General features: G+C 39.5%; 5 protein-coding genes across 5 annotated transcripts; 2 read left to right on the forward strand and 3 right to left on the reverse strand.

Moving 5' to 3' along the window:
* Positions 1–5,128: 5,128 nt before the first annotated feature.
* On the reverse strand, positions 5,129–6,795 carry LOC133735259 (probable galacturonosyltransferase-like 4). Its single transcript, XM_062162661.1, has one exon. It carries the CDS (start codon positions 6,698–6,700, stop codon positions 5,636–5,638), a length of 1,065 nt encoding a protein of 354 aa, XP_062018645.1. The 5' UTR covers positions 6,701–6,795; the 3' UTR covers positions 5,129–5,635.
* A 5,193-nt stretch (positions 6,796–11,988) lies between these two features.
* LOC133739410 (exosome complex component RRP4 homolog) lies at positions 11,989–14,825 on the forward strand. Its single transcript, XM_062167191.1, has 7 exons — positions 11,989–12,259; positions 12,422–12,523; positions 12,620–12,665; positions 12,756–12,845; positions 13,831–13,896; positions 13,976–14,041; positions 14,137–14,825. Exons 1-7 carry the CDS (start codon positions 12,105–12,107, stop codon positions 14,596–14,598), a joined length of 987 nt encoding a protein of 328 aa, XP_062023175.1. The 5' UTR covers positions 11,989–12,104; the 3' UTR covers positions 14,599–14,825.
* A 76-nt stretch (positions 14,826–14,901) lies between these two features.
* LOC133739411 (auxin-binding protein T85) lies at positions 14,902–16,714 on the reverse strand. Its single transcript, XM_062167192.1, has 5 exons — positions 16,585–16,714; positions 16,183–16,289; positions 15,731–15,934; positions 15,393–15,460; positions 14,902–15,246 (listed from the first exon to the last, which is right to left on the reverse strand). The coding sequence occupies exons 1-5, from the start codon at positions 16,676–16,678 to the stop codon at positions 15,135–15,137; spliced, it is 585 nt and encodes a 194-aa protein (XP_062023176.1). The 5' UTR covers positions 16,679–16,714; the 3' UTR covers positions 14,902–15,134.
* Positions 16,715–16,821: 107 nt separating this feature from the next.
* Positions 16,822–19,313, forward strand: LOC133735484 (transcription termination factor MTERF4, chloroplastic). Its single transcript, XM_062162891.1, has 2 exons — positions 16,822–16,952; positions 17,645–19,313. Exon 2 carries the CDS (start codon positions 17,674–17,676, stop codon positions 19,234–19,236), a length of 1,563 nt encoding a protein of 520 aa, XP_062018875.1. The 5' UTR covers positions 16,822–16,952; positions 17,645–17,673; the 3' UTR covers positions 19,237–19,313.
* A 228-nt stretch (positions 19,314–19,541) lies between these two features.
* Positions 19,542–21,216, reverse strand: LOC133735485 (protein RESISTANCE TO PHYTOPHTHORA 1, chloroplastic). The gene is made up of 4 exons (XM_062162892.1): positions 20,804–21,216; positions 20,197–20,407; positions 19,913–20,082; positions 19,542–19,826 (listed from the first exon to the last, which is right to left on the reverse strand). The coding sequence occupies exons 1-4, from the start codon at positions 21,071–21,073 to the stop codon at positions 19,800–19,802; spliced, it is 678 nt and encodes a 225-aa protein (XP_062018876.1). The 5' UTR covers positions 21,074–21,216; the 3' UTR covers positions 19,542–19,799.
* Positions 21,217–21,925: the final 709 nt, after the last annotated feature.

Raw genomic sequence — 21,925 nt, forward strand, 5'->3', positions numbered from 1 at the left:
TGTTACAAGAGTTATAACAGTATTCAATGTAAAGATTACAAGCTGTTACAAATGCTATAACACTATTGAATGCTATGATTACAAGAAATCAAAATTGATGTGCAGTTATACAATCAGTTTTGAATTGGAGAGGAAATCTCTCTAACACCCTCCCTCAAACTTGGTGGTCCGGGACGAACAAGTTTGCGTGTGAGTAAGAGATGACGGTGCTTATGAAGAGGCTTGGTGAGAAGGTCTGCAGGTTGATCAACAGAGGGAACAAAGCAAACACGATGGCTTCCAAGAGTCACTTTCTCACGAACAAAGTGATAATCAAGTTCAATATGCTTAGTGCGTGTGTGAAACACGGGATTAGAGGCCATATATGTTGCACTAAGGTTATCACAGTGCAATAGTATAGGATACTGAATTCTAGCACCGAGCTCATAGAGTAAGAAAGCTAACCAAGTGGACTCAGCACTAGCATGAGACAAGGAATGATACTCAGACTCAGCGCTGGAACGAGCAACGGTGGGCTGCTTTTTAGAGCACCAAGAGACCAAGTTGGTGCCAAGATAGACAAGATATCCGGATGTAGAATGACGAGAGTCAGGACAACCAGCCCAATCAGTGTCAGCATATGCAGCAAGAGAAGCAGGGTGGTGCTGAGGTCCAAAGAAAAGGCCATGATCAAGTGTGCCTTTGATGTAGCGAAGGATGCGTTTGGCTGCAATCAAATGTGAAGTGTGTGGTTGACTCATGAACTGAGAGATGGAGTTGACGGAAAAGGCAATTAATGTCCAACGTGTGATGGTCAAATACTGCAAAGAACCAACAATTTCCCTAAAGACCGAGGGATTGGGAAGGAAGTCTCCCTCAGTGGCAGTGAGAATCGCCTTTGCGGACAATGGGGTGCTAACTGGTTGACTGAGCAACATGTCATGCTTCTCAAGTAGATCATAAGCATACTTGAGTTGACTGATATGAACCCCGTTATTGTGAGATGAGACCTGTAAACCAAGAAAATAGTGTAGGGAACCAAGGTCTTTTATGTCAAAACCACGACCCAAAGCATCGATAAAACTCTGTAAAAGTCGATCATCACTGCCGGTGACCACTATATCATCAACGTACAGCAGAAAATAAATGGTATGACACCCAAGACGAAAAATGAACAGAGTCGAATCAGCCAAACTCTGTACAAAACCAACAGATAATAAGAAGCATGTCATACGGTGAAACCACGCACGCGGAGCCTGCTTGAGACCGTAGAGGGCCTTGTTAAGCTTGCAAACGTGAGAGGGCCGAGACGAGTCAATGAAACCTGGTGGTTGGGTCATATAAATATCCTCTTGAAGAAATCCATGGAGGAAGGCATTCTTAACGTCTAATTGACGAAGAGACCATCCTCTAGACACAACAATAGAAAGCACAAAACGAATAGTTGCAGGTTTAATCACAGGGCTAAAGGTTTCGGTATAGTCGATACCTGCTTGTTGATGAAACCCTTTGGCCACAAGCCTGGCTTTGTGGCGTTCAATTGTGTCATCTGGTTTATGCTTCACGCGGAATACCCATTTGCAGCCTACAAGGTTCTGTGATGGAGATGGGGGAACCAGAGTCCAAGTATTATTTTTCATTAAAGCATTGATTTCATCAACCATCGCAGCAAGCCATACCGCATGTTTGGAGGCTTGAGAGTAGCACGTGGGTTCAGCTGTTTCAATAGCCGTGAGGAGAGCACGAGGAAGTGGGTATTTGACAATGCCATCGGTACAGACCCGAGGCTGCACAATGCCATTCTGAAGCCGCGTTCGCCTGGGCTGAACTGGCGGTGAGGCTGGAGGATCCGGATAGGGAGGAGAGGTAGCCAGAGGAATGTCAGCCAAAGAGGAAGCAGGCGGTGGAACAGTCACAACAATCACCGGCTGACCAGATGAGGCCGGGATGGATGATGGAGCCTGTGGCACACGGCGGCGCTGGTAGGTCTGTATTGGAGCGACAAGAGGCACTGGAGGCGGCGATGGTGCAAGCAGCGTTGGAACGGGATCGATGGGAAGATCTACCTCACGCGGCTCAGAGTGAGGTTGGACGACATCAACTGAAGCGATGTCAGTCGTTGTATTGTGACTTGGGCCAGCTGAACTGGGCTGGGATAGAAGAAGGTCTGGACTGGATAATAGTGTGAACTCCAATGGGATGGACCTTGAAATAGAATGTGCCTGCAAATTTTTGTAAGGGAAGATTGATTCGTTAAAAATAACATGCCTAGAGATGTAGACACGACCAGTGGTGGGATCTAAACAACGATAACCTTTGTGTTGAGGACTATAACCAAGAAAAACACACTCAATACTACGACTCGAAAATTTGTTAGAGACATAAGACCCAAGATGAGGAAAACAAGCACAACCGAAAACCCAAAGGGAAGAATAAGAGGGTGGATGACCATAAAGACGAGTATGCGGAGTATCCCAATTAAGAGTGGGTGTGGGAAGAAGATTAATAAGATAAACAAAGGTTAAGACAACTTCAACCCAAAGATGATGAGGGACACCAGAGGTGAGAAGGAGACTGCGAGTCATAGTGATAATATGACGGTGTTTGCGCTCGGCAAGACCATTTTGTTGTGGTGTGTGTGGACAAGAAAATCTCTGTTGAATTCCCAAGGATTTGAAATAATGAGAGAAGGCATTATTAACATATTCAGTCCCATTATCGCTTTGAACAAATTTGATTGTGTGGTGGAAAAGATTGTGAATCATGGCAACTAAGGTTTGAAAATGAGTGAGAACTTCATTTTTGCGACTCATGGGGTAAATCCAAGTGTAACGTGAGAATTCGTCTGTAAAAAGAACATAATATTTGAAACCACTAACAGAAACAACAGATGAGGCCCAAACATCACTATGAAGAATATGGAATGGAGAACATGCTGTCTCTTTATTGGAGGAAAAAGGCAATTGGTGAGATTTGCTAAGTGTACAAGAACGACAAAATGAATTAAAAGACAATTTGGAATTTATTGTAGAACCTAGATGAGCTAAAACAGTGGACGACGGATGACCCAAACGATTGTGCCAGATAGAGGAGTGAACGGAAGCAAGGGCTTGTGGAGGACTGAAAACGCGGGACAGATTGAGCGGATAAAGGTCATCTTTACAAGGGCCTTGAAACAAGAGACGACCAGAGGTGGAGCGGTGATCACGTCGGGCAAAAGGAGCTTGGTTCTAATTGAAGAGTGCAGTTGCCGTAGGAGATTTAGCAGGGCGAGATTGCTGGGCATCAAAGGAGAGATTCGAGCCCGGAGTTCAGTGAAATCAGGGAGCGGAGGCTTTTTGAGTAAGGGCAGTGCGAAGCATGCTATAATCGGGACCGAGACCATGGAGAGTGGCAATGACCAAGTCCTCATCAGGAACATGTTTGTTAATGGAGACTAAGGCATCAGCAATTGATTTGGCATGGCGAAGATATTCATCAACAGATTGGTTGCCTTTGTGAAGGTCGAGGAGCTGCATCTTTAGATTGGCCGCACTAGCTACAGATTTTTGGGGCAAAGTGACGCTCAAGGCAGTCCCAAATCTCCTTTGATGTGTCATAACCAATGGTAAGCTGGGCAATGCTTTCGGTGAGAGTGGTGGTGATAATGCTGACGATTAATTGATCCTCCTTATCCCATTTTGCATATGCAGGGATTTGGTTCTTGCGTGGCGGGTTGATCATTGGTGCATGGGGGTTGAGGTGATGAGAGGTGGAGGAGCTGTTTTGGAGCCATCTATGTAGCCCCATAGATCATTCCCTTTAAGATAGGGTTTGATTTGGCGCAGCCAGACAAGGTAATTTGTTTCGGTGAGTTTGATGAAGCTAGCAGTGTTAGGAGAGGGATTGGAGGAAGTGGTGGCAGCCATGAGAGAGGGAAGGCAGAAGTGAGGAGAAAGATGAAGGAAGGATCGATGGAGGTAAGCAACCTAAACTACTGATACCATGTAGAAAATGGTTTTCATTGATTTTGTAGGATTAAAATTTACAGATATATATAGCTAACCTATGACTGACTGTTACAAGAGTTATAACAGTATTCAATGTAAAGATTACAAGCTGTTACAAATGCTATAACACTATTGAATGCTATGATTACAAGAAATCAAAACTGATGTGCAGTTATACAATCAGTTTTGAATTGGAGAGGAAATCTCTCTAACATGCAGTTGCCTTGGTAGTAAGTGGAAGGGATTGGCGTTTTCTGCTGAATTGCTTTAGTAGAACACGTATTGCCTTTGTTTAAGGGTTAAGAGTGCAATTGCAGAGTGTAGAAAGTTGGTTTAAACTTTAAATCACCGATTTGTCACCCTGCGTTTCATTCACTTAATTTGTTCCCATTTATCTATCTCCAACACTTGGTTTAAATCATCGAATTGTTCAAATTGACCATGTCTTTCTTAAATTTTGTCATATTTTTTCGTCGTTAAGAATCTTCTTTTTTCGTTGTTAAGATCAATAAAAATCACGCAAAACATAACTGATGGCTACATAGATAAAAGAAAATGATACTGCAAAAGCTTCAGTCATTCATAAAAGAGTTGAGCAATACAAAAGGGCATAATTGGAAGACTGTCCCAATTTTTCTCTTCATGACATCAATTCCAGTTTCATCCAAACACTAAAATTGTTAAATGGGAATGTAATTGCTCTTTCCATTCCGAAGCAAGTAAGGATAAAGATCCGTTCTATCATTCTAGACAACCAAACGTGGCCTTTGTCTATAGTATGACATTTTATTCTTCTATTTTCCCCTCAAAACTTGATCAAGGAGTCTTGATCGAATCAAACGTAGGTGTGGACTAACGTACAGGTTGTATGGGATATTTCTTCTTAGTGAAGATGTTAATTTCGTGTACATACGCGGTGTGTTTGGTATTGGTAATTGTTTAGCCCCTACAAGCAGCATGAATTACTTTCCTGATTCTTTTTCCTCAGTTTTAACAGATAAACCCTAACTTGTACCCCAAGACAAAATTATCATATAAGTCTATTCCAGTAATCTCAACCTGACCTCTCTTCTAGATCTTATGTACGTAGTTCCGCTATATGGTGGCCGGAACTAATAAAAACGCGCGTACAGACAAACTGAGGTAATTGAGAGGATTACTTCTGGCAATCAAATCTATTCTATATACAAATTAAGGAGTACATAATATATATCAAAAAGAGAAGAAAGAAAAAGAACACTCAAATAATATTAGTCTCTTCCTCCTTGTGTAAACTATGCCACTAAAAGACTCCTCTAAAGTATATATGCCCATAACCATTAACAACAGTACAAATTAGTCCTTTCTTCTTAATTAGCACCCTAGCTTGTGGAACGAAGAATTAAACCCTGCATCTAGTTAACCATCTTCAAGCCAAACCAAAATATTATTTCCCACCCATTTTTTTGTTTTCTCCCCTCTACAATTTAATCGGTCCAATTAAAGAAGAAAAACTAAAGAAATTAATAAAAAGGTAGAGGCACATACCCATTAACCATTTTCACCTTCTTCCTCTTTTCAAGTAAACTATTTCAAACTCCCTTATCCCCATTGCCTCATTTTGATCCAACTGATCAAATTAGCTCCACTCGTTAGTATCCTTTTTGTTTGGCTCTTTCTTAGTCTCATCATTCTTCGAAATAATGCGCAGACGAACGGTAGAGATCGTACGGAGCCCAGAGATGATCCACGGTGCAAGGCTTTCTCGAATCTAACCTCAACCAGGGTTTTCCCTTCCCACTCCAATGAAGCAAGCTAATAGGACCAGGATGCAAACTCCTACATTTTCCTTCAAGATTGTCGCCGCCGAGCCCGTGTTGGTTCCACCTGTGATCCACAGCCCTAATATCTCCCGCCAAAACCAACAAAAACGGCGGCAGAGACCCCAAGTGGTAAATCCTCTTCTGCTTCTGCACCGTCATCCACTCCTCCATTTTCTTAGTGTAGCCACCTTGTCTCCACCTGTCCACATCCACCACCATCACCCCTGTATTGAAATAGCAAGGATTTCGGCCCCCAAACGTTTTCGAAAGTTCCCGGTCGGACCAAAACACGTCGGTAAAGTATTGTGTGAAATTCGCGTGACAGTACTCCGGTGCAGCCAATACCTTGCCTTGCAACTCAACCTTCCATAGCTTCGCCACGTCATCGACCACCACAAGGTCCGAGTCCAGGTACAAAACCCTCTTCACGTCCGATGGGATGATGTCAGCAAGGTATATTCTCGCGTAGTTCAAGGGCTGGTCTAGGGCTTGGCGTACGGACTTTGATATCTTGCCACGTACCTTGTTGGAATCGAATCGGTAAACGTTGAATTTGAGATAGGGGAAGGTGGCATTGATGTTGGAGAGTACGTCGGGCTCGAACCGAGCCCACAGGAAGTGGAACTCGACCATCTCCGGGCATGTGGAGTGCTGGAGGATGGAAAGCACGGCGGCCATCGTGCCCCGCAAGTAGTTAGAGTCCAACGTCATGGCAATGTGGATCCTCTCCTCGCCGCTGCAGGAGTCGCCATTCCTAAAGGCCGGGGCCTCTCGGAATATGTTGGCAACATCCGGAGAGGGCTTCCGGATGATGCCGGCCAGGCGTATGCCTTTCGCGGCTGGGACGTGGTAGTGGAAGAGGACGAAGAAGAGGAGGAAGGGGGACGACAGGAGGCCCAGACGGTGGCGGGTTGTCGGGGAGGAGGCCATCCTGTCCTTTTAGTTGTTATTTACAAAACGGTGGAGCCAGTCAAGGTTGAAGAGGAGGAGGGAGAGTGGTAGCCATTGTGAGAAGATTTAGGGGGGAGAGGTTAGAGATTAATGACTTTATACGAAACGATCGAGAAGGGAAACAAAGTTGGTGAGATTGTGAGGAAGAGAAGATTCTTCGGAGGCTTTTGTAAGGTTTAGGGGTGTAAATGAGCCGAGTCGGAGCGAATACCAAGGTGATCATGTTCGGCTCATTTGCTTTTTATCGAGCTCGAGCCGGCCTAAAGCTTGAATATTTTTTTCCATGCTCAAGCTCGGCTCGGCTTGAATATTTTTCTTAAGCTCGAGCTGAGCTCGGCTCAGTTTGATTTATTGGACGAGTTTGAGCTTGAATAGGTTCGGCTTGGCTCATTTGACTTTAAATTTAATAAATAATATAAAAAAAATAAAAAAATAAAAGGAAGAAGGAAAATTTAAAATAGTAAACCAAATTTGATGTCTAACCATCAAATTTGGATTTATTGTACTTAAATTCTTAGATTCTCTTCCAATTGAAAAGGAAGGTAATAAAAAGAATTACATATTTGAGATTAGAAAAATTATATTTTTATTTATACTATAAATTTTCATGAGTCGAGTTTTAATAAACAAGCCGAGTTTTAACAAATTAGATCTACTCATGAAAAATACGAGCTACTCACGAGCTAGACGAGCCGAATATATCATTGTTCAAGCTCAGCTCGTTTTTTTGTCGAGCTTCATATTGAGCTCAAACTTGGCTCATTTATCTTACGAACACGAGCCGAACGAGCTAAAATCGAGCCGAATACGAGTCGAACACAAGCTGTATCGAGCCTATTTACAGCCCTAGTAAGGTTTTCCTATGTTGCAGAATCATGCACTGAAAATCATCCAAAACTGTTGATTCGTATAGTAATTGTATATTTTTTTTTTGTTTTTGGAAGAAAATAGTGATTGTTTAATTGTTTGTGTATCAATTTTAGCCACTTTGTTAATTACCTACCTTCCGTATTTTCTTGCCTTCTTGATAGGTACGCATTGCGGATTTTTAGTAGTCACAATATCTTGCACATAATCAAATCAGTTTCATAAAAACGATTTTTTCCTAATCGAAGTGAAAAGAGTCAAATTTTCTTCGTCCAGTTGAGAATTAGTTTAGATAGACGACGTCCATCCTTTTTTTTTTTTTTTTTTTTTGAGAATAGCATCTTTTTTCTGCTTGTGAGTTTGTTAATAAGGGAAAGTCTGTTCAGGATAAAGGATTGCGCCAGATCAAAGCTCATAGATACATATCAAGGAAAAACTGATCAAACCTACATAAACTGAAACAAACTAAATTGGCTGGTTTTAATTTTGATAATCTAACAGTTGAAAATTGAAACCGAACCGAAAAAACCTTTTTCTTGAGGTATATATATGTCCAAGAGGCCAGACTAAAATGACTTATTTTTGTTTTTGAAGATACTTGTTTTTTCAACGACTCCATACAGATTTCTACTTGCAAAAATCTCATGTTTATAGTGAAGCATTTTCTAAGTTCCACTCTTGTTGTTGTCTACCGATAGTTGGTATAATAGTAACTAGTCTTCTTCATACATGCATGTGTAATAATTTTTTTTAATAAAAAAATAAATGAAATAAAACAATTATTGCAGAGAGAAAATAGTGAGAGAGGCCAGACTAAAATGACTTATTTTTGTTTTTGAAGATGTTGAAAAACAAGTGACTCCATACAGGTTTCTACTTGCAAAAATCTCATGTTTATAGTGAAGCATTTTCTAAGTTCCACTCTTGTTGTTGTCTACCGATAGTTGGTATAATAGTAACTAGTCTTCTTCATACATGCATGTGTAATAATTTTTTTTAATAAAAAAAATAAATGAAAGAAAATAGTTATTGCAGAGAGAAAAGAGAAGGCTGTGAGATCATTTTTTTTATTTAAATTTTCATAATAGAAATTTATTTTTTCACGGGTCTTTCTAAATATACCCAGCAAATTTCTTTGTAGACCCAGCAAGTTTTTTACACCCAACAAAATGATATAATTTCTAGTTACTGCAATTTTTCCAATACTACCCTTAATTATTATTAATTAAACCCAGCAAAACTCACACCCAAAACTCACACCCAACAAAATCCACACCCACCAAAACCCCAATTATCTCCCTTGGTTGAGTTACTTATGATGCGTTCCGCATCAATGAGCGTTATGCCAAGTTCGTTCCCCAACTGTGTTGGAAATTCTGGAGATGGATGATGCTTTGAGTAAGAACTTGTAGGTTGAGGCATGTGGTACACTACCCTTAAGAGTAGATGTCCGCCCTTCGGAGATTATATCTCGGTGTAGCAAGTGATGACAGCCTACCCTCCCGGGTACAACAACCTCGATCCTTGTAGGTGTACACTCACAATACTTGGATCGTATCGAACAACTTGAAAACTTTCTTTTGATGGAATATAAAAATTAAAGGAAACACATGAGAAATTTGAGCTCGGAAAGGAAACAAAGGATTGAGTTTTGTTGTGTGTTTTGATCTGGAAAGCTAGGGATTATATATATGGCAGGAATGATCAATGCAATGACAATTTAACAATAGCAATTAAGCTATGTAACTTATGTAACCGAAAGGAATATTATGACATTGATTAGGAAGAATCAAACCTTCAAAATAGGAATGACATTTAAACTTTGTACCTTATGTAACATAAAGGCAATATATATCTTGACATTGATGAGTAAACCAAAACGGAAGAAAGCAAATAAAGAACCACCATAATTGCAGACTTTGAACAAATGAATGATATATGAGTAAACTGATGAAATCTTTGTGTCAATCACAATCAAAGAGACTTAATGACTATTGCCATCTGCAATTAAAGGTCCAATGGAGGTTTCGAATATAGCTGGTATTTTGAAATATTCTAAGTAAATTCCAACAGGACTAGTCCGGAGCTTCATTAAAGAGGACCGACTCGATGTGAGTTTCTGATAAAAGGAACGGGAAATAATAAAAGAATTCGACAAGTAGTAACATTCGGTGGTTGTCTGCCGAAATTCTATCAATATTCGGTGTTTATGGCCTGAACAGATCAGTAAAATTCGGTGGTTGTCGTCCGAATAATATAGCAATTTTCGGTGGTTGACTGCCGAACGTACCTATTTCATTCGGTGGTAAACTACCGAATATTCTAATTATTTTCAGTGTTTATTGACCGATCGAAGTGTGATAAACTGCAGCAATTTTTTTTTTATTCCGGTTCTATGATAAACAAAATGAACAAACCTTATTTGACGCCTCCAAATTGCAGTCACAACTTTGTCGATATCATGTGTATTAAACCCTTGAAGCAATTATAAAGGAAAGTGAAATTTGGGTTTAAGGTTTTGCTGAAAGAAACAACATAACAACGTGAACACAGTGAACTGCTGGGTACAAATACAAAAAAGAGTTTCAGACTTTATAGTTTATTTTGTTATTATCTTTATTTACCGGCCGTGACCATTACTGTCATTTCATACGAGGATATAACTGTGTTTTCATGCAAAAATTGATATGCTGGGTATACATAGAAATTTGCTGGGTATATTTAGAAAGACCCTTTACTTATTTTATAATTGTCATATTTATTCTTGTGATTCAATTTATTTTTAAAGTTTTTTTTAATATTTCAGGTTAAATCTATTAAAATTTTGAGTTTTGGCTAACAAAACCTCTTGTCTTTTTTTTTGAACCGAGTAATCATTCATTCATCTCAAGCCAGAATGGCACGGATACATACATTCCCTTGCCAACTCTAGGGCAAGTTTAGGACGTTGTATGCTAGCACCACTCAATTGACAACTAGTGCTCACTTATTAAGAGCGAGCCTATAAAACTATGAAAATAAACATAGTACATAGACGCCCCCTAAAATATAAAGAACAACATGACGATTAGCTGCGACAATCCTCCTGGATCCCAAATGCGAAAACCGCTAGAGTTATAGCTCATCAGAAGAGCCCAATTCCAGAAAACATTCCTACTTGTCATGGATACCCAAAGCTCTTTGGACTTTAGCATCCACATTGATTTGGGCCTCCAAAATGTTATTTTCACCCAACCATAGTCAACCCACAACTCTTGTTTGGACACCCAAAGCTTGCAAATTGAATTGGGCCACAAAAATGATCTGGGCACCCTGGACTTGGATCTGGGCTTCTCAACTGATTTGTGCACCCCTTAATTAGGCTCCCCTTCTCCTTCAACTACTCCAGCCACCACTAATACCATCGCCGCTGCTTGTACCACGTCAGCTTGCACACAAGCCTCTGCCTGCGCCCTTGCCACCATCTTCGCCTGCGCAGCCACTCTTGCGGCCACCATCCCCGTCGTGGCCACCATCGCCGCAACACATACTAGACGCAGTCGATCTCGTCTCCACCCCGGATGCTGAGACATGTCTCTCCACAGTAGCATAGGTAACCAACGTCGAGAATCACCAAGAATTCTAAATTTAAGACGTCCCCGACGTGGTCGAGTCCTTCCAATCTCAGCAAACTCATCATCCCTGATATGCTTGCTTCGGTGATGAAACACCGATTTCACCACCTTCATCATGTCCCAAAGTTTGACAGATCGGAGGCCCGAATCAAGAGATCCACTCGCTCCTAAGAGCAAGCCACCATTGCCGCTTAGAAACAAGCGCACGAGACTCGCACTGAAGGTCCGCCGCGGTTAGGACCGAACTCAATCCGGCAAGGATCAGAAATCCTGAAAGTTGCAGAACCTTCGTGTTGTTAGGTGGTCGCCGGGAAGAACCATCGTTGGAGGGCTGATATTGGATTGTGGGAGGTGGAGAGGGTTTCTCCACTTAGGATGGAGACCGACAGCGGTCGCCATATTTGGATCACCGAGCACATACGGCTAGGTTTTGGGAGCGGCATTGCACGAAAAAGTAAAATATATCTCATTCTCAAATGAAACAATAAAAAACGGATATAATTTCGTACAAAACCTCTTGTCTTAATAATAGTATAGATAATAATAATAATAATAAATAAAAAAACAAAATTCACACTCTTTAATTTACGATCTATATTATTTCTTTATTTTTTGGTTGAAATATAAAAAAAAAATTCAACGTATGAAAGACAAAAATCTATTTATTAAAAAAAGAAATAGAAGAATAGAGAATGTGAATTGTAGATTTCACTCCAAGTGGCATGGTGAGCAAAATTGTAGTGTTTTTAACTCTACAAGGCCCAGTGAATACTGTGTCCGTTTTAACGTGGGCTCGTGTTTCTAATCGGACCCAATCGGTGCCTCCCAAATTCCAATTCATGTAGAGAGTCTAAAATCTCAGGCAAAGGTTTAGTTAGGGTTTTTGTAACAGTGAGTGAAAAATGAGAGGGTTGCAGCTCTCCTTGAACCAAACCCAGAAGGTTCGCCTTCAGAGAGCTCTGGAAAAGCTCGAGTCTCTTTCCTCAAAACCCAATTCCAATGCTACTGTTATCGTCGCCGATTCCATCCCCGTTAACCACGAAGACGGACTTCTCAAGTACCCACCTCAAATCTCCTTCTCAAGTGTTTAAATTCGTGAAATTTCGGATTTGGGTTTTCATAAAGTTGTGATCTTTGTTCAAGAATGCTTCTGGGTAACTTTTATCTTTTTTTTTTTTTTTTTTTTTTTTTTTTTTTTTTTGTGTGTGTGTGTATTCAGGGGACATGGGACCTCTGAAGTTAGCGGTGAAGTTGTTGCGACGGTTTGCGGCGTCGTGGAGAGGGTTAATAAGCTGGTCTATGTGCGTTCTTTAAGAGCTAGGTAGTTACTGATTCAATGTGCATAAATTTTTGTTTTGATTTATTTCATTGTGTTTTGGTGTTTGTGATAATTGAATTGTGGAAAAAATGATGGTAGGTACAAACCAGAGGTTGGAGATATCATAGTAGGGCGTGTTATCGAGGTAAAAGCATAAGAATGCTCAATTTCTTCGAGTTAGTTAGCTGACATTTTGACGCTTGTGTTTGTTTATTGATCATGAATTCTTGTTCAGGTTGCTCCGAAACGTTGGAGAGTGGAGATAAACTATAGCCATGATGCAGTGTTGATGCTTTCTTCAATGAACTTACCCGATGGCATCCAGGTAAAACTGTTAACTGAATTGTATCATGTTTCAGTAGCGATGAAGTTCTTTTACCGAATATGATTCTTAGTGTTGCTATGTAGTGGACTCAGAATGGTGCACAAAGTTGCAATAGAATGCTAGATGTTTGTTTTTTAATATATTGATTCCAACCAACTGTTACTGATGGCAATGTTAACTAAGGCATGCAAGTCTGTTTCATACACTCATCTGTGACTCCGTCTGTGTTTAAATCTGGGAGATGTCATATCTGTAATGTTCATCAGTAGCTGTGAACTCCTTTTATCAAAGATTCAAGTCTTAATGTTGCTAAATAGTTGACTAGTGGTGCAAAAGGCCTGGACAAGCTAATTAGTTTGTTGTTTAGTACAAGTGGCCAAATCAACTATTATTGATTGGTCACCCACATAATGATTATTGAAAACAAGATTGCCAGCATTCAACATATGTTGCGAACCATGGAATTCTTTTGTAATTAACCGTCTGTGCATTAGTGTGTTTGTAAATCTGTAAGATGCCGCAGCTGTTCTAAATCTTAACTTTTGTGTACCAGTGTGTTTCCTAACACAAATGTGACTTCATTTGAGGAACTTAATTGGAATTTATTTAATCTATTAAAACTGGCATAATTCCTATCATCACCCCTCTAAAATGGAAATACAGCGAGTTCTGTTTGGTTCATTCATTACTCTAAATTGATGGACTATGCTTGAAGGTAGGTTCCTCTAGTTACTGCCTTTTGCTCGATAGTTCCTTTTGCTCGATAGTTATAAGATTATAACTGTAATTTTTATTTATTGGATGTAGTATAGTTTTATTTGTTAATGAGAAAGCTGCTAACTGTCAAAAGATGCATGTATAGTAGTAATACAAAAGGATAGCTACAAGACTTCATTTTTTGCTCATCTGTGAATGTTCAACATATTGTGAGCTCCTCTTTTATCATGCAATGACCTCATTTAAGTTTCATTCCTTTGTTTGCTAGAGGCGTCGAACTGCTCTGGATGAGCTGAATATGCGCACTATTTTTGAAGAGAACGATGTCATTTGTGTAAGTCCTGTAACATAGGTCAGTTAAGAAAATGATGAACTGATAATCTGTTCCATCTCTCTAATAATGTCTTTTCCAGGCTGAAGTTCGTGGTTTTCAACATGATGGTTTACATCTCCAAGCAAGAAGTCAGAAGTATGGGAAGGTATGTCTTTCTAGTAATTTTTGGACTCCTATTAATATTTCTCTGAATAACCTTTCAATAGTGATTATAATCAAATATTATAAACCTCATTGCAGCTTGGAAGGGGTCAAATGCTCACAGTCCCTCCTTATCTAGTGAAAAGACGCAAACAACACTTCCATAATTTGGAAAAGTATGGAATTGACCTTATTCTTGGCTGCAATGGATTCATTTGGGTTGGTGAGCATGTTGAAGTTACAGACGATATGGTAGTGGATCAAGTGAACAATTCTGAACAACAGAGTGCCAAAGCTGATAAAAAAATTCTAAGCCCTGAAGAGCAAGAAAGAAGCTACACTCCCCAAGAGACTAGAGAGAACATCTGCAGGACTGCAAATGCTATTCGCGTATTGTCTACTTTAGGCTTCAATATTACGGTTGAAGTGATCATGGATACGGTTGAGTTGAGCATTTCTCTTAAACAACAGGTTCCCATACATGAAATGCTTGGGGCAGAGTTCTTTGTTCTTGTTGCAGAAAAGGAGGCCACAAGGAGAAGCTTGACTAAAAAGAAATGATGATTCGACTTTTTATTTGAAAGAATTTTCTTGTACCAGCTCTCTCTCTCTCTCTCTCTCTCTCTCTCTCTTGTGTGTTGCGTTAAAGTTATCATAAGAAAATCAGCGAACAGTTCAATTTTTGTAAGAGATACCTAGGCGTGTGGATGGATATTGGGAACATACATCAGCCCATCACTACTAACATCAGTCTAGTCTTTATCAATAGAAAGTTTTTAATTGTTAAATCTGTGTTTTAGAATTGTTTATGTTGTAGAAACCTGTCCGAATTGTTTGCTACATTGAACAACCCTGTCCGAATAATTTGCTACAACTGGAACCATGAGATAACTTTTGATCATTGCATCTAATACAATTTTAAATGCAGTAACATGATGTTATGAATTGTTGAAGTTGAGATCAGCATATCATTCAGAAACTATCTGCATTTGTCACAATATCCAAAAACTTGAAAATCTGCAAAACTTTTGTACTCATTCCTGTCAAAGATTTCCATAGTGGTTGCTTTCCAACAATTGTACACAAGGTCTCAGGTATCACAGCTCATCCTTTGGAGGTGGTTCCAGTTCAAGGCATTCTTCGTCCCAAAAGAAGGGGAACTTTAGTTTCGCTGCAGTGTGAGGCATTGACCAGTTTTCATACATGAACCTGAAATCAAGGATACAGGTTGATGTAAAAAAGATTAAAAATAAAAATAAAAGGAGAGCACAGAAGTATCATACAACTTATGGTTATACAAGGAACATGAAGCGATCTAACAGATCAATATTAAACACGGAGGGAGTAGATCATACACTTTAACGGGTGGACGAGATATGACAACAAGCACCTGCAAATCCTCGTGCTCATTTGTATTTTGCACCTGGTAAGCAATAGGGAAGGATAAATAAACAAAACCACATAAAAGTAGTTTAAAAAATCCATTAGAGAATAATATATCTGCTAATAATACAATTTGCAACTCCTTGATCCAATTCAAAATCCACAACCTAAACTCAAAACTCAACTATGGACGTGTCATTTGCCTTGTTAACTGCCAACCCTCTAATAGTTTATGAATGAGAAAAAAGGTACATCAACTGAATCTACCTCATGGATGATGAAACTTCTAGGGCATGGACACACTGATTACCTGGTGAACATCGTTAACAGGGACGTGAAATGTGCTATTTGCAAAGATGAAGAACTCTTCTGGTTTTCCAGGGTACTTCTCGTGTGAGCTTGGTGCTAGGTACACAGTTCCACTACCCTTTAGGACAACAAACACTTCTTCACAAGAATGCCTGTGTATCGGTGTGCCTGACCCTGGAGAAAATGTTTGTAGCCAAACCTCAACCTGTAAAGCCAGTAATTTCATTACATATTGCCAGCAAAAAAAAGATATCCCGAAGTTAAACTTGTTCATCACAAAGAAAATGTATAATGTCTACAGACAGTCACATTAAAACATCACCAACATGAGCATTTCCTTCCGATAAACTTCAATATAATTCTTCAAAGATCATCGGTCTATTATCTACATGACATGGTCTTCCAATTCCCAAAAGCACAAGAATACTAAAAACTTTCACATCAACTGTGTACCTCTTTCAAGCCATGCAAGAGTGACCCTGCAACAGTAGTGTGTGCCAACCCTCCCCTTCCATAGTTATTCTGCGGAAGCTCACTGATATTCCTTACCACAGGAAACTCTGCATCAAAATTGATAACAACACTAAACTTAGTCTCAGAATCCCAGCAGATAACCAAAACTAAAATTTTCAATACAGAAATGAAGCAAAAACCAAACACCACCAGAAATTTCATCAATCATGTACCAAATGCGCATTGAAACCATAAACCCATGAACAAAATAAACAACCTAGCATAAAAACCATCAGGGTTCCAGTCATACTAGTCACTAATCCAAGCCTGCAAATTTTGAAGCACAAATTATACAATCTATGTTACTTGATTCTGGGTATTACCCACAATTCCTAAACTCACCTTGAACTGAGCATTTGGAAGCTTCAGATATTGCAGAGAAGGACAGCAAGCTCAAGAAGAAGAAGAAGAAGAAGAGGAATCTATTCCCAGCCATTGGTTCTCACTGATTCTACCACCTTCCATATTCCGGGTATTAATACACAGACGTGAAGGAATATGAGCCGTTGGATCAAAGCAACGGCCCACATTATAAATATCTGTTTCGACCCGTGACCCGAACTCGTACCCGTTTAGCCTGTGGGATGTGGGATAAGGCACAACGACCATGCCAGTTTCCTCCATTAGTGAGCTGCCCAGTTCATATAAGGGTCGAGCCTGGATGAGCCGTTAACCCCAAAACTTGGGTCTGAGTCAACTCGCCGGATTAGGTAAGCTGCTGCTGCTGCTTCTTCTTCTTCTCCTTCATTGTGTGTAAGTTTCTACAAGTTCAGAACAGTACAGTGACCAAAAATGTAGATAAAGGAAACTGGAAAATGATAAGGTTATGGCTTTTGAAGCATAAGAGTTGGTGAAATCTTCTGGGTTGTGAGGCTTTATGTTTATTTGGTAGCAGAAAACAAAAGGAGGCATTTTTTTTCTTTTTCTTCTTCTTTTTGCAAAGTTGGTATTTTGATTTATTGGACAGGAGATGAAAGAGTGATTCATTCTCTTTTATTCATAGTTAACCAAATCCCTATGATTTTCCCTCTTCTGGGTTGTCTCTGTTATTCAAGGATGAACGGCTTACCAAATTTCATTATGAAAAAACCCAGTTTTTCAATGTTATCCAAGATAATAGAGATGGAACAAGCACTATGTAATTTGAGCCTCATCTGGTTGTTGTGAAAGTATATAGGGAAGTTGGAAATGATCTTTAGAGTTGGTGTCAGAATGTGGTTTCATAATTTATATTCCTAGATTCATTATTCCACCTTTAGAGATGAAATTTGAGTCATTTTCTTGCCTTAGGTTAAATCAATGCCATTATTTTCTTTTGCCAGTATGATTTGTTTTGAATGAAGTAGATATTTGTCTTGTGTTGTCAGCTTCGTTTTATATGTGTTCTTTTTCTTTTTGACAGATTCATTGATAAATCTAAACATTGGGATTATGAGGATCATAAGCTATGCCGGTGTTACAAAACCCAGCTTTTTGCTTGTGCATCCGGAGTTACCGGCACTTGCATGGAAGCTACAATTAACTTCTATATCGCCTCGAATCCCTCGTACTCGTGAGAAGTTGGTTGGGTTGATTACAAGGTCTCAGCATTCTGATACTGGTAGAACACAAGCAACCAGATATGCGGATTCATCTGTGTCAAAGACAAAGTCCAGTCGTTTGGGTCAGAGACAACGAGGCCCTTCATCATTGTATAGTCGTCCTAGTCTTTTAGATATGAAGAACGACAAGGTGGCAAATCGTGCCAGGGTTTATGATTTCTTACGAGGAATTGGTATTATTCCTGATGAGCTTGATGGTTTGGAGCTTCCTGTTACAGTTGAAGTTATGAGGGAGCGTGTGGATTTTCTTCACAACCTGGGGCTTACAGTTGAAGACATCAACAACTATCCACTTGTTCTAGGCTGCAGTGTGAAGAAGAACATGATTCCTGTGCTTGATTATCTTGGGAAATTGGGCGTTAGGAAATCCACTTTCACCGAGTTCTTGAGAAGATATCCGCAAGTCTTACATGCTAGTGTGGTTGTTGACCTTGCACCAGTGGTCCAGTATCTTCAAGGAATGGATATCAAGCCTGATGATATTCCTCGTGTACTTGAAAGATATCCAGAATTGATGGGATTCAAGCTTGAGGGAACCATGAGCACGTCGGTGGCTTATTTAGTTGGCATTGGGGTTGCAAGAAGAGAGATTGGAGGTGTTTTAACTAGATATCCTGAGATTTTGGGAATGCGTGTAGGTAGGGTGATCAAGCCTTTTGTTGAGTATCTTGAAAACTTGGGTATTCCAAGATTAGGGGTGGCTAGATTGATAGAGAAGCGGCCGCACATTCTCGGGTTTGGATTGGAGGAGAGTGTGAAACCAAATATTGAATCTCTTTTGGAGTTTCATGTTCGAAAAGAATCACTTGCTTCTGTTGTTGCACAATATCCTGAGATAATAGGAATTGACCTAAAGCCTAAGCTTTTGAGTCAACAGAGTTCACTCAAGTCAGTAATTGATTTGGGTCCGGAGGACTTCGGTAGAGTTGTTGAGAAGATGCCACAGGTTGTTAGCCTGAGTGATAAACCCATGATGAAGCATATCGATTTCCTTAAGAATTGTGGGTTCTCTTTGGAACAAATGAGGAAGATTGTCACTGGGTGCCCCCAGTTGCTTGCTTTGAATCTTGACATCATGAAACTTAGCTTTGATTTCTTTCAGAAAGAGATGCAAAGGCCTTTGGATGACTTGGTTGCTTTCCCAGCATTCTTCACTTATGGTCTGGAATCCACCATAAAACAAAGGCATAAGATGGTAACAAAGAAAGGGTTGAAATGCTCTCTTGGATGGCTTCTCAATTGCTCTGATGAGAAGTTTGAGCAACGGATGGACTATGACACTATTGAAATGGATGAGATGGAATCATCGCCATCATTCGACATGAATACTCTCACTGAACCAAGGAGTGATGAGTCAGCTTCAGACTATGATAGTGATGATGAGTATGCATAGAATCATGAGTCAATCCCAGGGGTTTTCTTGTAGAGTTTTCGAATGTTATATTATAAAAGCTAGTTTATTTGCTCTTAGCATTCTACCTATACACAAACTCAAACAAAACTACTTCCACATGAGGAATTGAAGCGGAAGTTTGCTCAACCATCTAACCCCTATTGCCGGCTTTGATATTTATCCATTTCTCAACCCGCTGTAGTGTAAGAGACAAGTATTAGTTATGTTCTGTACTAGTATATCTGCAAAGTGACAAGCTTGTTTGCTTTGAACTTTCCTATTTCTGATTGTTTTCTAGATTCCAGAACAAGAGCAAAGAACATGTATGGAAAATAGTATTCATGACATTGTATATACAAACAGATCATTGCACTACTTTGTTCACTATATCTTCATTTGTTAATATCCCAAAAAATTCTGCTATCTCTGCCCTGCAACTGAGGAAAGCGCCAGTGTGTCCTCAAAATGTACAATCTTCCTTGTACTAGCGGCCATCATCATTCAGAAAATTTATACAAGGCTATATGCCTATGTTCTCTGAAGAAAGCAAGTAATTTGGATTCCTAGTCTTCTCTTTGTAGCCACCCCAACTGTAGAAAATAGACCTGATGTTAGCAGAAACGAGAGTAACACGTTATTGAAGGAAAATGGCTAATTTATAGATCTGATTGCATACCTTCCATGCATACATGGCAAAGAAGGCTACGGTATCAGCAGACCAAACAACTGCAAACGACTTCACGAAAAATGGGATTGTCACGTTGAGTAATGGAACAAGGAGAAAGAGATAGTTCAGAGCTTCCTTCTCATTTTTCGAGCAGTCTCGGGCACGCAGTGAAGGAATTGCTGCAAACGATAGTTACATTCTTTGTTAAAATGTTTGATCATTTGCACTCTAGCTAAAGTAATATAATTTAGTATACAAAGTGTGCAAATAAAACCTAGTAGGGGATTACTTACTAAACATCCAAATGGACCACATTCCCATTAATCTCCAAAGGTCTGGTTCATTTGATGGGAATATGAGATTGTAAGACAGAACTCCACCTAAGAGCATGCAGGCATAAGCTTGAACCTCGAAAACGGTGTACAAGACGGAACCAGGCACTGCCGGGTTTTTGCTTGCTGTTGAAGCCCTTGGTGCAAATGTTGCAGCAGTCTTCTGAACAACCTGTGTGCAAATGAAAGCATTGATCTTGAGAGGAATTGATGACATCACCCATAACTCTCTCTCCGAGAACAGTCTATTGTAATACTGCTACATATGAAGATATTTAAAGACTGAATCTAAAAATAGCAGAGGCCTCTATTTGTAAAACTAGAGCTGAAAATGTATGCCTCTTTCCAGGATATATTGTTGTAATAGTATTGCCAATAGTTGTGGTAAAAATGCTTGATTAAATAATATTCATCTCAATGGTACAATAACACCATTTCTCCTATCCAAGAAAACCCAGTTAACATAACAAGTCTGTTTCTACAACCCAATTTCAAAACCTTCAAACCATTTACAATACACACCCAAGTCTTAAAGGGTATACCCAGTAAAGTTGAAAAGAAAACCAACCTTTTTGAGGTCCTTATCAAGTGGTGCAGTAGCTGATATAGTAGAAGGCTTGGTTGCTTCCTTTGGTTGAGCTTCTAGCTCTTGTTTCGGTTCTGCTTCTAAGTCATTGGTATTGGCATTGGCATTGGCATTGGCATTGGCATAAACTTTGAAGCAGATTTTGGTAGGAAATGAAGTATTAAAGGGTGATATGTTTCTCTGGTTTGAAATGTTAGAAGGAAATCTTGAAACTTGATAATTGCAGAGGGATGTTGAAGTTAAGGTGTTCATGTTTAAAGGACTCCGCTGCAAGAGAGAGAGGAGCAGAGGACCCCTGAAAATTCAACAAGGAGGAGCCACAGAGAAACAGAGGGAGATAAGATACTAAAGGCAGGGAAGAGCTCACAGTGCTCAAACCAAATTTGGGTTTGGGTCTCATTTGAGCCAGACGCATATGTGGCCCAATCATATACTCTCACTTGTATGGTTCGACGACGCCAAGAAAAAACAAAGAAAGTGAAATCCGCATTCTATTTTTTTTTATTTTTAGTTGTAGTTATTATAAGGATACAAAATTTAAGTTATTAAAAACAAATCTTTAAGTTACTAAAAATAGAAAGAGGGAGTGTCAATTGTAAAATAGAGAGTGTAAATTTTACTTCCCAAAAACAACTCTTATAGAACCTCTCTTATTGGCATACATTTTGCATTGTAGTTTAATAATCGTAACCTAACATTTAATCTTTTAAATCACAGTTTAAGAATCATTTCAATGAAACTGGAGATAATTTATTCATCCAATTATATCAAACAAATAAACAGTTGTCATAAAAATATGAACTTTCACCAAGATCGTGATTTTATTTGACATAATTAAATGACTAAACAATCTTCAATCTGTAATACGGATAAATTTAAACAATGGTTTAGTATGAAACAGTTCCAATCATGAAACAGTGCTTCTTATAGACTCGTTGACAATGATTCGGATCTAGTTCATGACCTATTAGAAGTAGAAATTGCTCCGATGAGATCCTGACTGACAACAAAAAAAATATTACAGTCAGTTTGATAATGATCGAGTGACATGGCTATCCCAACCAAAAAAAAAAAAAATCCCATAGATATTCTACAAAATGAATC

The sequence above is a fragment of the Rosa rugosa genome, chromosome 3 (genome assembly GCF_958449725.1).
Source record: "Rosa rugosa chromosome 3, drRosRugo1.1, whole genome shotgun sequence".
NCBI lineage: Eukaryota > Viridiplantae > Streptophyta > Magnoliopsida > Rosales > Rosaceae > Rosa > Rosa rugosa.

Excerpts from the sequence above, each read along its gene's own strand:
- LOC133735259 (XM_062162661.1), bottom strand. The coding sequence starts at position 6,700 with ATGGCCTCCTCCCCGACAACCCGCCACCGTCTGGGCCTCCTGTCGTCC.
- LOC133739410 (XM_062167191.1), top strand. The coding sequence starts at position 12,105 with ATGAGAGGGTTGCAGCTCTCCTTGAACCAAACCCAGAAGGTTCGCCTT. Across the intron at positions 12,260-12,421 it reads CACGAAGACGGACTTCTCAA|GGGACATGGGACCTCTGAAG; the intron begins GTACCCACCTCA and ends GTGTGTATTCAG. Across the intron at positions 14,042-14,136 it reads GAAGTCAGAAGTATGGGAAG|CTTGGAAGGGGTCAAATGCT; the intron begins GTATGTCTTTCT and ends ACCTCATTGCAG.
- LOC133739411 (XM_062167192.1), bottom strand. The coding sequence starts at position 16,678 with ATGGCTGGGAATAGATTCCTCTTCTTCTTCTTCTTCTTCTTGAGCTTG. Across the intron at positions 15,935-16,182 it reads TCTTGCATGGCTTGAAAGAG|GTTGAGGTTTGGCTACAAAC; the intron begins GTACACAGTTGA and ends CTGGCTTTACAG. Across the intron at positions 15,247-15,392 it reads TCTCGTCCACCCGTTAAAGT|GTTCATGTATGAAAACTGGT; the intron begins GTATGATCTACT and ends CCTTGATTTCAG.
- LOC133735484 (XM_062162891.1), top strand. The coding sequence starts at position 17,674 with ATGAGGATCATAAGCTATGCCGGTGTTACAAAACCCAGCTTTTTGCTT.
- LOC133735485 (XM_062162892.1), bottom strand. The coding sequence starts at position 21,073 with ATGAACACCTTAACTTCAACATCCCTCTGCAATTATCAAGTTTCAAGA. Across the intron at positions 20,408-20,803 it reads TTGATAAGGACCTCAAAAAG|GTTGTTCAGAAGACTGCTGC; the intron begins GTTGGTTTTCTT and ends ATTTGCACACAG. Across the intron at positions 20,083-20,196 it reads GTGGTCCATTTGGATGTTTA|CAATTCCTTCACTGCGTGCC; the intron begins GTAAGTAATCCC and ends TATCGTTTGCAG.